The sequence below is a fragment of the Sus scrofa genome, chromosome 2 (genome assembly GCF_000003025.6).
Source record: "Sus scrofa isolate TJ Tabasco breed Duroc chromosome 2, Sscrofa11.1, whole genome shotgun sequence".
NCBI lineage: Eukaryota > Metazoa > Chordata > Mammalia > Artiodactyla > Suidae > Sus > Sus scrofa.
Genome location: NC_010444.4, coordinates 10,091,865 through 10,106,479, shown reverse-complemented (window position 1 = coordinate 10,106,479; position 14,615 = coordinate 10,091,865). Strand labels below are relative to the sequence as shown.

General features: G+C 44.4%; 1 protein-coding gene across 6 annotated transcripts in view; it reads right to left on the bottom strand.

The window, feature by feature from the left end:
• Window positions 1-14,615, bottom strand: part of CPSF7 (cleavage and polyadenylation specific factor 7) — a 25,349-nt gene that overhangs the window by 6,450 nt on the left and 4,284 nt on the right. For 2 of the 6 annotated variants that reach the window (XM_021082931.1, XM_021082933.1), the window contains exons 3-9: window positions 9,786-10,004; window positions 8,841-8,944; window positions 8,330-8,502; window positions 5,107-5,521; window positions 4,492-4,610; window positions 2,105-2,273; window positions 1,314-1,481 (exon numbers count right to left, since the gene is read on the bottom strand). In XM_021082931.1, the coding sequence (XP_020938590.1) occupies window positions 1,319-1,481; window positions 2,105-2,273; window positions 4,492-4,610; window positions 5,107-5,521; window positions 8,330-8,502; window positions 8,841-8,944; window positions 9,786-10,004 (1,362 nt within the window). In that variant the 3' untranslated portion in view covers window positions 1,314-1,318. Of the gene's footprint in view, window positions 1-1,281; window positions 1,482-2,104; window positions 2,274-4,491; window positions 4,611-5,106; window positions 5,522-8,329; window positions 8,503-8,840; window positions 8,945-9,587; window positions 9,654-9,785; window positions 10,005-14,615 lie in introns of all 6 variants that reach the window. The other 4 variants (XR_002341469.1, XR_002341470.1, XM_021082932.1 and 1 more) reach the window with 4 other exon arrangements.

Here is a 14,615-nt window from a genome sequence, read left to right as displayed (position 1 = left end):
ACTTTCAAAAATATTTTTTGTCTTTGTTCTTTTTTGACCTCACTGCAGCATATGGAATTCCCGGGCCAGGGATCAGATCTGAGCCCAAGTTGTGACCCATGCCACATGTGCAGCAATAGCCAGATCCTTTAACCCACTGTGCCGGGCCGGGGAGCAAACCTGTGTCCTGGTGCTGCAGAGATGCCACCAATCCTGTTGCGCCACAGTGGGAACGCCTCAAAATCTTTTTAATAGGCGTTCCCGTCGTGGCGTAGCAGACACGAATCCGACTAGGAACCATGAGGTTGTGGGTTCAATCCCTGGCCTTGCTCAGTGGGTTAAGGATCCAGCATTGCCGTGAGCTGTGGTGTAAGGTGCAGATGCGGCTCAGATCCTGCATTGCTGTGGCTGTAGTGTAGGCCGGCAGCGGTAGCTCCAAGCAGACACCTAGCCTGGGAACCTCCATATGCTGCGGGGTGTGGCCTTAAAAAAAAAAAAAAAAAAGACAAGAGGAAAAAAAATCTTTTTAATAGACATTAACTTTTTTGGGGGGGGGGGGCTTTTTAGGGCCTCACCTGTGGCATATGGAAGTTCCCAGGTTAGGGGTTGAATCAGAGCTGGAGCTGCCAGCCACGGCCACAACCACAGCAAAGCTGGATCACTAATCCACTGAGTGAGGCCAGGGATCAAACCTGCATCCTCATGTGTACTAGTCAGGTTAGTTACTGCTGGGCCACAACGGGAACTCCTAGACATTAATTCTCAAATCGTTAATATTGGACCTTGAAAACCTACAAGCCGGCAACGGTCTTACTTTTCTTTCTTGGATAATTTTCCCAACTTTTTCATTTGAAAGTTTGGTGGGGTTAAAATATAATAATGATAATGACAACAGCTATCATCATGAAGAACTTAACTATGTGACGGGTACTATGAGTGCTAAATGTTCTATGTGAATTTGCTCACTGAATAGTCGGCAACCCAATGAAATGGTTGGTTATGTTCATTTACAAACGAGGAAACTGAGGAAGAGAAAGCACTACGGTTGGCGGAGGAGCTGGGATTCCCTCTCTGGCATCCACCTGCACAGTGTGCTCTTAGCCGCTATGCCATGTTGTCTCAGACACCAGGTTAAGGCAGTCCAAAACCAAGCAGAAACTAGCTTACTTTCAGGTCCATCTCAGGGTGGAACTCCTCACAAATAAGCAGAAAACCTGCCCTTCTGAGCCTGTTACCTAAATGAAAAGTCCTCCCGCGCCCTCACTTGCTTTGAAAGGAAAGAGGAATCTTTATCATCCATACTTGCACCGGCCAGCGACGGAGCCTCACCCCACCTTGCTCAGTGGTGCCGGTCCCGTTCTCTATCCCGGTGTCGCTCGTGCTCTCGGTTCCTTTCTTGGAAATAATCGTCATGCCGATCTTCGTTATGAAGCAGGTCCCGGTGCCTCCTGCTGCTTTCCCGGGACCGGCTGGGTGACCTCTCTCGGGACCGATGTCTTTTCCTATTAGAAAGATCCTTCAGCCTCACTCAGAGGGCCTACCCCATTCTTTCTAAGAACACCGTGTTCTGGCGCCTTCTACTATTTGTCTAAACCACTTCCATCACCCTATCATGGGCCTGTGTTGGAGGATGTTAGCTCTTTGAGGACTAGTCTTTTTTGGAAAAACAGTAACGATTGAATTTGTTGAGATCTTACTAATGTATCAGGCACAGTGCTAAGAGCTTTACATGCATTATCTCAGCTCATCTCTACAACAGGTCTGTAAGATAAGTACCACTGTCCTCTTTTGAAAAATGAGGCCTGGAAAGCTGAGTAACACTCAAACTCAAGGTCATACAGGTAGTCGAGTCGAATCAAGATTCAGATTCAAAGCCCATGTTCTTAACTATACCAAATTCTTTTTTCCTAAATAAGTCCACTGCCTCACCTGACAGATTCCAGACAGTGCAACATTTATTACTGGAAACGCTTCATTAATTTCTTCCCCCTTAAAGACATGAGGGCTAGGTCTGCTTTTTCAGCCAGGTCCTTGCCAGATACCCTGGGCTCCTTTCCTCCCCCTGCCAATCCCTGGAAGAGTGCTGCTCAGGGCTGGCAGGCCGCTGAAGCAATCATCAACTCACCTGGATGAGCTCCCGCTGGCACCCACACTGTAAGACTTGGCTTCAATGCCATGAAGACAGTCCTTAAGAGAGGAGATGAGGACACGGCAACGCTCATCATTGGCGACCCGGGACTGTTTGATAACAGCAATGGCTGTGAGCAGCGTCTCAATCGCGTCACTGTAATCCCCTGACAGGGGATGGATGGGAAAGGCCAAGGATGAGCAGAGGCAGTAAACTAACTGATGAAAAGGAGAATTCAGGAGGACACAAACCGAGAGCAACTAGCTGTCCCACAGAATCATGGTAAAATGGATGAGGTGGGTGTGGCAGGCATCCAACTGTATGGCGCCAATATTCCCACGGTCTGGAATCAGCCAGAGGCTCTCAGATACTGCTGGTGGATGGACACGCCGGAATGGCATTGTCTGAGGGCTCGCTGACAGCATTCATTAAAAGAAACACAACGTCCATACTTTTTAACCCAGCAAGTCTAAAAATTTTCTACTACTGTTCACAAGTATGTAGTTTAAACAATGTTTCAGCACTGTTTGCTGTACTAAAGAATCAGAAACAACTTAAAGTTCCTTCAGTAGGGTTTGGCTGTACAAATTATGGAACACGGGTTCTAAAGAACACTACGCAGTTGTTAAAAAGCATGAGGTAAATCTGTATGTAAACAAACAATCCATGTAAAGCGCTTAGCACGGTGCCAGGCACACAGTAAGGGGTCAATAAATGTTAGGTGTTAGTTGATGTAACAGATGTCTAGAATATTTTTAAAAAGTTGTGAAACCTATTCCATTTTTGTTAAAAAAATCAAAATTATATATGTGTTGTAATAGGCACAGAAAAAAAAATCTAGATGATAGACACTAAATTGTAGGTGGTCTTATTGATGATTCCCATACCGAGAACTTCCGTTTACTAACACTGCATATTTCCATGTGTGAACTATTTTAAATCTGTAACCAGATAATGCGTACACATACACTTATATATATCTAAAACATGTATGTTGTATGCACGTACACATATATATACATACACACATATTTTTAATTACGCTGCCATCAAGAACTAGGCCCTTCATTCCTCACATTTGAGCACTGTTCAAGCTCAAGAATAGTGGCTGCTGTGGTACTTGCACAATGCTTTTCCAAATTAAAGCTTTTCCTGCTTTTCAAGAACATTAAAGACAAGACAATGCAAGGAAAGCATGAAACCAGACATGATAATGAGGACAAGAAGCTTCCTGCGTGCAAGGCAGTTAAGAACAGAAACTACGGAAAAACTGCGATTGTGTGAAGGTCTAGGAGCACCAGGATTTTGGCTCCACCAGGGTAGGGAATTTTTGCCTATTTTGTTGGCATTCAATAAATATTTGTGGTCTGGATGACTGGAATGAGAACAAAACAAAGGGAGGAGAGAGGTCTGGTTACTGATCATCTTAATGTGAAGGGCTGGTGGAGAAGAACAACGTTTTCTTTATACTCTGTATATCTGACTTGCTACAGTGAGCATAGGTTACTTTTTAATTTAAAGAGATTTACTCAGATGTCAGTGAAGGTTTCTGGCGGGGAAAAAAAAGAGAAAGAGAGTATGTATACTTTCTGCTTTTAAACTACTCTGGATTCAAATTTTGTAGCCAAAGATGAGAAGTTACGGAAAATGAATGATAACAGAGTTAACTGATTTCTCAGGAGATCTGACAAGCTATATTTACATCCATGTGGGAAATTCACAGGAAGGAAGTGAATATGATGAGTGTTAATGTGACTTGGACCAGAACTCAGAAACTTCCTATGTTCTCTTTTCTTAGGAACCCAAGATTCTGTGCCCATGGCTCTCAAAGGCATGGCTTCTTGTTCTGCCCACTTAATACTCACAGGAGGGCAAAAGTTAGCTAGAAGGGTACATTATGCCTTAAGATGACACCCAACAGTCTCTTTCTAGGATATGCTACATACAGGCTACAAACTGGGCCTCGATTCCCAAATGTCGTCAGATTCCATATCTAACCATCATCTAGTTGAGGCAACAGTCCTGAAAAAGCTGAGGCCTATCCTTAGCATTGGACTCACTACATAGATACCAGACCCGCTGATCAACCACTGAGACAAGATCTCCATAAGGCAGGAATTTCATTCTACAATAAATACCACAATGAGATGGTATTAGTTAGTTATATTTTAGGCACTAAGTTGGTTTTCATGGGGCAGGTCCAGACACAAGCTAAATACATAACACTGGTGGAGCTTCCTAAAAGCCAAGAAATCAGGTTATACATTGCTTTTCAAAATGTGCCACTCTTAAGAATCTACCCAGTGCTCCAACTTTATCTTATTGAACTTCCTGCCAATGGAAATGACAAAACAATGGAAAAACTAAGGTTAAGGATGAGTTACCTGCACTGGCTCCAGATACCGCTTTGGAAATGGCACTGCTGGAAATTGCTCTGTTTCGCTTCATGATCTCTTCAAATTCTGCTTCACTCACTGTAGAGGGCGGAGGGCCCGAATCTCGGCTGCACAGAAATTATGACACTGCTGACTGCCCAGACCCCTTATTATCTTTACCACACTCTAGAGGGCTGTGTTATTTAATTACGCTCTCCTGTGTAAGGTCGTAAGAGGATCTCTGCCTGTTCACATATACGTTCATGCTCTCTACAAAGACAGGATTTATATCATACACTTTTGTAATTTTGCCATAACCCAATTATGCTAGACACTCATGGCATTCTAACAGTGACCTATAGCACTCAATTCAATCAAGCGCCTTAAAAAGGGATACGAAGGACATGGTTTGGGTCCAGGGGTAAGATGCAAACAAAACACCAAATAAAAACATTCTTTAATAGAGTTAACTATTTCCCAGGATTCCATACTACGACAACAGGGTTTTCACAAGGGAAAACACAAGAATTCAGTGCTCACATCCTCAGGGAGACCAAAACACTTAACACACTATCTACCTTACTATATCTGGCTCAGATCTGAAAGGAACGAGATAGTCCTTACCTGCCATGGTGGTTATAGGGTGTCGAGGCCTTCATGTAAGTATCTGGTGGAGGCCCCACTGTGGCATTTGGTGGGGGGAAGAAGGCTGGATTGAGGTGAAGGGCAGGCGGGATGGCCCCGGGGGGAGGTACAGCCAGATGAGGAGGTAATCGAGGAGGAGGGGGCATGAGATGCTGGTAGTGGATGCCAGGAGGAGGAGGAGGGACCCCAAAACTTGAGGAGAGAGGTGGTGGGGGTGGAATTGGGGGTGGGGGCAGACCCATCAGGGGAAGGGCTGAAGGAGGGCGATTGAAGTAGGGCAGCACACTGGGGGGCTTATCCACACGGGCAGATGAGGGTACAAGGTTCTCAGAGGGTGTGGCCCGTCCATCAGCAGAATCACTGGAATCTCGGGAGTGGGCCCGAGGAGGTATTCCTACGAAGCAAAAGAGTTACTATTACTGCCCAAGCTTCAAACATAACCACGGGACCAGCTCATCCTTCAGCATGAGTCATCTGACACCACACTGAAGAAGGTGACAGGTAGCTGAGAAAGAAGGTAAAATTATCTACTGTTTTTACTTTGGCCTCAGAGAAAAAGGTCAGAGGCAACTTAGTCAAGACATAAACCCATAAAGTAATACCACCCTAAATTCTGTATGTCAAAGAATGTCCTTTACCCGGACCTCTCAGTGTTTTTAAGAATTTAAATTATTCTTAGATTTGTTTAGTAACCCACGAGAAGATAATGGCATTGAAGTTTGCTCATTACTATTCAGCTGGATCCAAGCTGATCCGAAACCCCATCTTCCCTAGTAGGAGTTCAGGTACTCTCTCCTCAGTAAGAGTAGTAGCTGACCTCCTCTATCTGCCGTACACTTGAAATTTTCTCTCTGCCATGGCACTTTGGCCAGAGACTGTGGGGGAAGGGAGGGAAGGGCAGGGGACAACACTTCCTCTAGCCACATAACCCAATAATTGGGATGGTGAGGAGATACAGAACAAAGAGTTCTACTAGACTGGAGGAAATGAGAGAAAACGGGAGCTAAGTCAGGAAAAGATGTGCTCACTGAATGAGCAGACGGCACAGAGCTGACATGGGACAGGGACAGGAACTCCTGGCAAAAGCCTGGTGACAAAACATGCCTGAAACCTGGGAAACTCCCACCCCATTTCAATGGCCTAAACGCTCTAGCCCACAAGGCAGCCTACCAGGACCATCACGTGGCACGGGATTACGGTGCTGTGCACAACAGGGGCTCCAAACATGTTTGTATACAGCTGGAAACATGGCTCTGACACTGTCAAATCACTTGGTTAAATGTGCTCCTTCTTTTCAATTTAACATCTACTCTAAGCCTGGTTAACGTGGAATCCAACAGCATGAACTCAAGTGGCCTCGAGAGTCTTGGAGGTAAAAATCTTTTCGTAGACAAAAATCTTTTGGTAGACAAGTGTGGAGAGACAGAAGTGCTCCTTAACCACAAACTTGTTAGGAAACCCTAATTCCTGATTCAAGAATAAGGTGGAATGAACCCATCACAGCATTCTCTTGCTTTTCATGTCTCAAACACATGGCATCTTGCTTCTTCCCTGAGTTCTCTCAAACTGAAGAAAGAGCAGGTATTAGCTAGCGTGGTCCTCTGAGAATTAGCTACCTTCCCAGCTACTGTTCCCACATCTGTAAGAGTTCTTTCTGTATCTATCGCTACAAATCCCAAGAGTAGCAACCATTTTGAAGCAGTTTAAGTCAACCTGCTGAACTTACTGAATTAACAGAGCTCAAGTCCATCAACATGACAGAGCAGAAAATACCACTCAGTCACCACCATCATTTTCAGCAAAGAAAGGTAAAACTGAGGCATAAACAGCCAAGTGACGCAGGACTGTTACTCTCAACGCAGAAGTAAAATCATACACCTTAAGAAAGTCAGGAGAGGGGACTCTGAAACAGAACGGACTTTGGAAACTCAGGTTATCAAGGAAGAAAAATGTTGTGCCTTCTAACTCAGAGCAGCAGGAATTCACAGCACATCCACCTAGGCTCTCAATCTAGTTAGAAGAACACAGTTGTTTCTATGCAAGAGTTGAGTGGCTACATTTCCACCTCCAATCAATTGACACAAGGTCCCAGTGAACTACCCAATCAATAGGAGGGACTATTTTGAGAGCAGCACCTAAGCAGTGTCAGAATGTGGGTGATGAAACTCTGCCATCCCCCAACTGTACTAAAAGAAATGGCAGCTGGCTGTTTTAGGCAGGGGCTTGCAGGGTGGCTGCACCTCTGAGGTCAGGACAATCCAAGGTAGGTCCTCAGGTTTCGCAGGTTCAGAAACTTGATTTTTAACAGTTCCCCAGGGGGTGACTGAACCCTAGGAAATTAAGTCAAGCTATCCAAACTCACAAGAGACTGATTCATAAATCAGAATGCCAATTTATTAATTTACAATGAGAAATATAACTGCCAAGCAGACCGGAATACTTGTGTCGGCTGGTCAGCGCATTCTCTTCCCAGTAGGAGAGCCTAGTTGGGAAACCAAATTAGTATCAGGAGGAGGCTTGGTGAGCACAGATCAGAAAAGAGGGGTAAGGAGAGCTTAAGGGAAACTATCACCAGGCTAAGGCAGCACAGCGCACCTTTCTTTACTAAAGGGCAACATTTGCCAAGCAGACTAAAATAGCAGGTAATGGAAAGGGTACACGCTGCCCTGGACCATGCCGCAGCAACACTGTTCAATTCTCACTCTACGGCACTCCTTCCGGGCTTTCCTTGCAGAGCACCTTTCAGTGCATGTTTAACAAGACTACCGCCGTCTTCATGTACTTGTGCATTTGGTAGTTGCCTCTTAAGAATTTATTATAGACATGTCTTACAACTGTAAGCCCATTTGCCATACACCGATTTTTTTTTTTTAGATAGAAACACATAATTTAGATTTAACAGGAATTTTATACATCGTGTGTCTAGTTCAGATGGGAAAGTAGGCCCTAAGCAGTCAAGTGACTCATCCAAGGTCACACAATGAGTTGGTGGCAGAACCAAACTATAACCTGAACCTTCCTGACTCCTAGCATAGTGGTCTGTCTTACAAACAAGCCTCATTTTTTTTGGCTTACCCATTGCCAGGGTGCCACCCGTAATCACCACCACCCTCCCTCAAACTTCTCCACATTGTAGGCCAAGCCCACCCCACAGAAAACCAACCAACAAGTGCCCCCCTTCATACAGATGGTCTCCACGTACCCCCTCTTGGGACTCGGACGCACTCACGTTTCCGAGCCTGTGCCTCAAACTGTGACAGGTTCTGCCGGGTGGCCGGCCTCACGTCCACTTTTTCTCCATTAAGAACTTTTCCTGGCAGAAGTTCCAACAATTTGTGGACAGAGTTTTCAGAGGCTACCACCACCTCAGCATACCTTGAGAAAGAAAAATTAAAAAAATGAGTGAGATCTACCAGACGACCAAGAGAGGAACACAGAAATTCTCTTCCACTCTTAGTGAACTACCAGCAACGAAAAGGTGTCGGCCTAAAATTTTCCTATTGATTTCGAATGAGAAACCAGCTTTCTCTGCCCCTCAATGGATGGACGTTGCACACTGCAGCTAGGTCCCCATTCTACGGTAGTCTGCCAAAGCCGAGGCAGTAAACTGGGCCAGGGGTGGGAGGGATGACATTACAGGGCCAACATGACAGTACACATCTGTTATCCCAATGGTTACAAACTAAAAGGGGCTTCTCAAATCCGGACCTCACCCTTTGGACTGGCCATTTGCTCGATTCTCTGCAAATTTCAACTCCACCACATCATAGACTCCTATAGAGCGAATAACCTGGATCAGCTGCTGGTCTGTGGTCCACTGGGGCCGGCAAGATGGAAAAGGAAGAAATGTCAAGAGCTACACCCCCTCCCCCAGAATACCCCAAACCCTTCCCCCACACCTAGGATTCTAGTCATCACCATGACCCCCCACAGGAAACCCAGGCCATGGGTATTTCAATCAAGTGCAGATTTTTCCTACCGTCTTCACCCATGGAGAATTCCAAAACCACCTACGCCTGCCTCAACCCCCATCATTAGAGATTAAGAAGATTAAAACCTATTTTAACTTTAACTGCCATTTGGGCTGGCTGGTCAACAGTTTAAACACTGATTACTAGCAGCTTTTGGTTATAGATCTGATAAGCTAGAGTTGATCACTGTCACTAATTTCCCCTCAAGATACATATTTCTTAATTTGAATTTAATTTGACTGGACCACTACCAGTCCCCAAACACGTCACATGATAACTTTTGTTGAATAACAATCACCACCTACCCCAAAAGTACTAAAGCTGTTAAGGTCTTTGATCCCTCTCACCCATCATTATCACAGGACCAACTAATGACTACCAAGAGTTTGAGGTGTCCACTCTGAAATCTCATCCCACAGATGACCCTGGGAGACATAAAGCCCCAGGGTCAGGGGCAGTAACAAGATGGCAGAAAAAGCAACTACCCACTTAATCATTGCTTTCTTCGGCACCAGTACGTCCTCAGGATAGTTCTCTTTCAGAGATCAATCCAACCTGATCCCAGGAAAAAGAAATCCAACCCCATCAGAGCACAAAACAGTGCAACAGTGGTTTTTGAAAATGCCATCACCTCCCAGTGCTCTCCCCCCAGCCCGCCCACAAGCCTTTTTGGTTCTGCATGCTCACCCAGGAGAAACTGCCCACATAGACAGCAGCTCGCCTATTACGCAGGCCACTGTAGGTGTACAGAATCGCAGGGGTCTTGTTATTGGGCTTGGGAGACGGCTCCTGGCGAACAGGAGGAGGTGGCTCAGTGCTGCTGCTTCTGTCATCTGAGGGCTGTGAGGTGGCTGTCAACACGTCATCATACAGGTCAATCTGATCTGTATTGTTGAACTCTGGGTCCTAAGAGATGAGGGGTTGGCAAAGGTGGGTTTGAAAGCCTTTCATTTTGTTCATTCTATTCTACTCTAATTTACTTACAATCCACAGCCAGAGAGTTGATAAAACAATATACACAACTTCCTTATTCTACTCTAGGAAACTAGGAAGAAAAACGTTCCCATTTAAAACATCTTTAACACTTAGTTACGTTTATATAGATGTTTCTTCCAAGACTGGTAGGAGTCTGTGGTGTTTCTAGCTTTTATCAACTGTGAGACTCAAAAGGTACATGATGATTAAATAAGCAAACTAAGAATGCATAGAGATGCACCTGCTACTGCAACCAATGAGGCCAGCTTCTCAAGACCACATCGAAGATAATGAAAATTTATTTTCAACATCATATGCTACTTCCATACACTACTCTATTAGAAATAGAATATACTTATTTAGAAATGGAAAGCAGGGGAAACACATGTTAAAGTGGGAACCAAAATACAAAAGAGAATGGGAGTTACTAGTTTAGACTACTTTTTTTTCTTCTTCCGTGGCCACCCCACAGCATATGGAAATAGAATGGGAGTTACTAGTTTAGACTACTTTTTTTTTTTTTCCTTCCGTGGCCACCCCACGGCATATGGAGTTCCTGGGCCAGGGATGAGATCTGAGCTGCAGCTGTGGCAATCCTTAACCCACTGTGCTGGGCCGGGGACTGAACACGTATACCAGCATTCTAGAGACACCACCGATCCCACTGTGCCACAGTGGGAACTCCTGGTTTAAACTATTTGATTTACACAAACGATTAGGGAAGCTCTAAAACTCATAGTACACAACCCCATCTTTCTATTAACCATCAAAAGAAATTAAAAAACAAAAAGGGAGTAACTAGCGATTTTCCCCTTACAGGTTCCACTTCTCACATGACATGCAGATCTAATGCATTATCGTGACATTTATGAGACATCTTTGAGCAACACCAGAGATGTTCAATGATACACAAAAGCAGTGCAAGAGCTCTAAGATATAAGGGTCAGGAAATGGAACAAGCGCCCATATCATAAGCATTTACAATATGAGCATGTATTCTGCAAGACAGGCAAAGTATACTTTTGCCTATGTAACATACTGCTATTATAGACTGGAAGTCTGTGTCCCCCTACAGAGAGAAACCCTACTCCTCATGGGACGGTATCAGGGGGTGGGGCCTTTGGGAGGTAATTAGGATGGGATGAGGGTGGAGCCCATGAAAGGGGTTAATGCCCTTAGCAGAGTCCAGAGAGCTGCTTGCTCTGCTTTGCTCTTTGTGAGGATACAATTTGGCAGCCTGCCACCAAAAGGGGCTGCTCACCAAAACCTTAGCCTGATCTCAGCCTTCCATCTTTCAGAACTCTGAGGGAAAAACTAGCTGTTGATAAGCTGTTCGGCTTTTGGTATTTTGTTATAGCAGCCCACGTTAACACTCGTATCAAAAATCCTAAAACCACAAGAACTACTATTAAGGGACCTAATGTTTCAGATTTTACAACATCATTATCTCTGAGAGGACCTTTTTATTTTAAGGATCAGACAAATAATTTTTCAGTTAACATTTGAACATATCCAAACAGGGAGTTCTCGCTGTGGCACAGGGGTTAAGAATCTGACTGCAAAGGCCTAGGTTGCTGCAGGTTTGATCCCTACACAGTGGGTTATAGGATCCTGTGCTGCCCAGCTGTGGCATAAGTTGCCAACTGTGGCTTGGATTCAATCCCTGGCCTGGGAACTTCCATAAGCCATGGATGTGGCCATAAAAATAAATAAATAAACAAAATATCCAAACAGTGCTAAATATGATACTGCCAAAATGACAAAGACAGGAAGTCTGGAGTGTTTTAAAGAAACTGCACCTCATTCATGTCATTGCTGTCTTTTAAAAGAGGCAATAAAGAGAGTTCCCACTGTAGCTCAGGGAGTTAAGAACCTGACTAGTATCCATGAGCATGCAGGTTGGATCCCTGGCTTAGCTCAGTGGATTAAGGATCCAGGGTTGCCACAAGCTGTGGCGCAGGTTGTAGATGCGGCTCAATCTGGCGTCGCTGTGGCTGTGGTACACACCGGCAGCTTCAGCTCTGATTCAACCCCTAGCCTAGGAACTTCCATATGCTGCAGGTGCAGCCCTAGAAAGAAAAAAAATACTAAAAATTAAAAATAAAAAAGGGAATAAAGGAAGTGCCCATATTAAGGGAATAAAAAAAGAATTTATATTAGGTAACTTGGTTAGATCCCTGAAGAAAGAGAATCATTTCCCCTAATTCAACTCAGGACAGGAAGCTCCAGTACCACTCTTCCTTCAATACCATCGCAAGAACTGCTATTTCTGAAGTGAGACTGGAGAGAGACTCACTACAAAATGCAATCTTAGACCCCACCATCCATCAGAAACTTTCAGAAACAATCTTTCAGTTTCTCAGAAGTACAAGGGTAGACCTCTGCACACCCAGACAATCCTACTGTCCTGCTGATGGGGGGGGGGGGAGGAGGCTACTTCCTGAGGCATGTAAACAGCTTCAAATATTACAAATACTTAAGAAGCCCAACAGAAGAGGAATTTGAACATTGCTAGGGATTGAACCCAGGCCACAGTAGTAACAATGCTGTATCCTTAAGCTGCTGAGCCATTGGGGAACTCTGAGAGTAAACTTTTTTTTTTGGTCTTTCTGGGCCACACTGGTGGCATATGGAGGTTCCCAGACTAGGGGTCTAATCGGGGCTACAGCTGCCGGCCTACACCACAGCCACAGCAATGCCACATCCAAGCTGTGTCTGCCACCGACACCACAGCTCACAGCAATGCCAGATCCTTAACCCACTGAGTGAGGCCAGGAATCGAACCCGCAACCTCATGGTTCCTAGTCGGATTTCTTTCTGCTGTGCCATGACGTAACTCCTAAAAGTAAACTTTTAAGGGCAACATAGAGCAAGAAAAGGAACCAGGCTCGCACTAACGAGCCCAACTAGCACCCGTGAGGATTATGGGTTTAATCCCTGGTCTTGCTCAGTGGGTTAAGGATCCTGCGTTGCTGTGGGCTGTGGTATAGGTTGCAGATTTGGCTTGCACCGTGTTGCTGGGGCTGTGGTTGCAGCTCCAATTCAACCCCTAGTCGGGGAACTTCCATATGCTGCAGGTGTGGCTTTTAAACTAACAAACAAACAAAAAAACAAGGCAAAGGGAATCAGTGAGGCAAATAAGCCCAAGAAGACTTTAAGTAATCAAATGTGTAAATAAGGACTGCATAAAAAAGGATGAGTATATATGTGAGGAATGGGGAGAAGCTAACATTGGAAAGCACAGAATGGATAATAAATTAAAAAGGTGAAGAAAGCTGGGGTTAATAACTGGACATTTTGTGTGTGAAATACTCCATCCACAGCCTTATGTCTCAATCCTAACTCTAGACAAACCACTTATTTATTCATGTACTAAGAATATTTGCCCTTATGGTTCAGGGTAGAGAAAGGACTTAGAAACCACCCAATCCTCTCCAATGCTCTAATCCTTTGCAGTACCTCACATTTCACACCAGGGCGTGTATATATATATACATATATATATATATATATATATATATATACGTCTATCAAGGATTGTGAAATGGAACTTAAAGGGAATGAGGAAACGACGTCTTGGATGGTCAGTGGAACCAAACTGGAATTCCTTCCATGCGGTATCTGTGATCCAGAGCTGCTTGTCTAAAAGTTGTAAAACATAAACCAGTGCTGATAACTGGGTAGTAAACATGCAGATTTGGACAGCTCAAAGATCAAACATGAAATCCCCCATACTGTAAGCCTAGGCAAACAACCTACTCTTTCAGTGTTCCTCAGAAAATATGATGGACTCAATCCTGGAAAATCCTGGTGTATGGATTACCTTATCACAAGATTCAAACGGTCTCTTTAGACCATAGAGGCCCAGTTCAAACAAGTTTATGGGAACTGTTCTTATTTCTTATGCACAAGGAGGACCTGTTGAAGGTTCTGCTGAAGATTTTATTGAAGAAACAACATATCAAGTGTTTGGATTTAAATCTGCTAGCAATATCAGCTAATTTTATTCTTCAGCTACTAAGACAGAAAAACAGCTGAGGGCCTGAGGTTTTTCTGATTACCAAATGAGCTGGTGATTTCCACAGTTTAAGCAAAACCTAATTCTACAACTTAAGTGGAAAAACAGAATGTTTTATAGGCATTGATGCTGAAGGTTTCACTCCAGGGAGATTAAAGAAAAATGGGAGTTCCTGCTGTGGCACAGTGGGTTAAGAATCTGACTGCAGTGGCTAGGGTTCCAATCCTGACCCAGCACAGGGGGTTAAAGGATCCAGCATTGCTGCAGTTGCAGCGTAGGTCATAGCTGTGGCTCAGATCTAATCCCTGGCCCAGGAACTTCCATATGCTGTGGGTGAGGCTGTTTAAAAAAAAAAAAAAGAAAAGTAAAAAGGAGTATATATTTAATACTGAATTAATACCAGATAAAAATTGTGTGGGTTTGTTTGTTTTTGACTTTGAGGGCCATACCCATGGCATATGGAAGTTCCCGGCTAGGGGTTGAATCGGAGCTACAGCTACCCTCTACAGCCACAGTAATAGGGT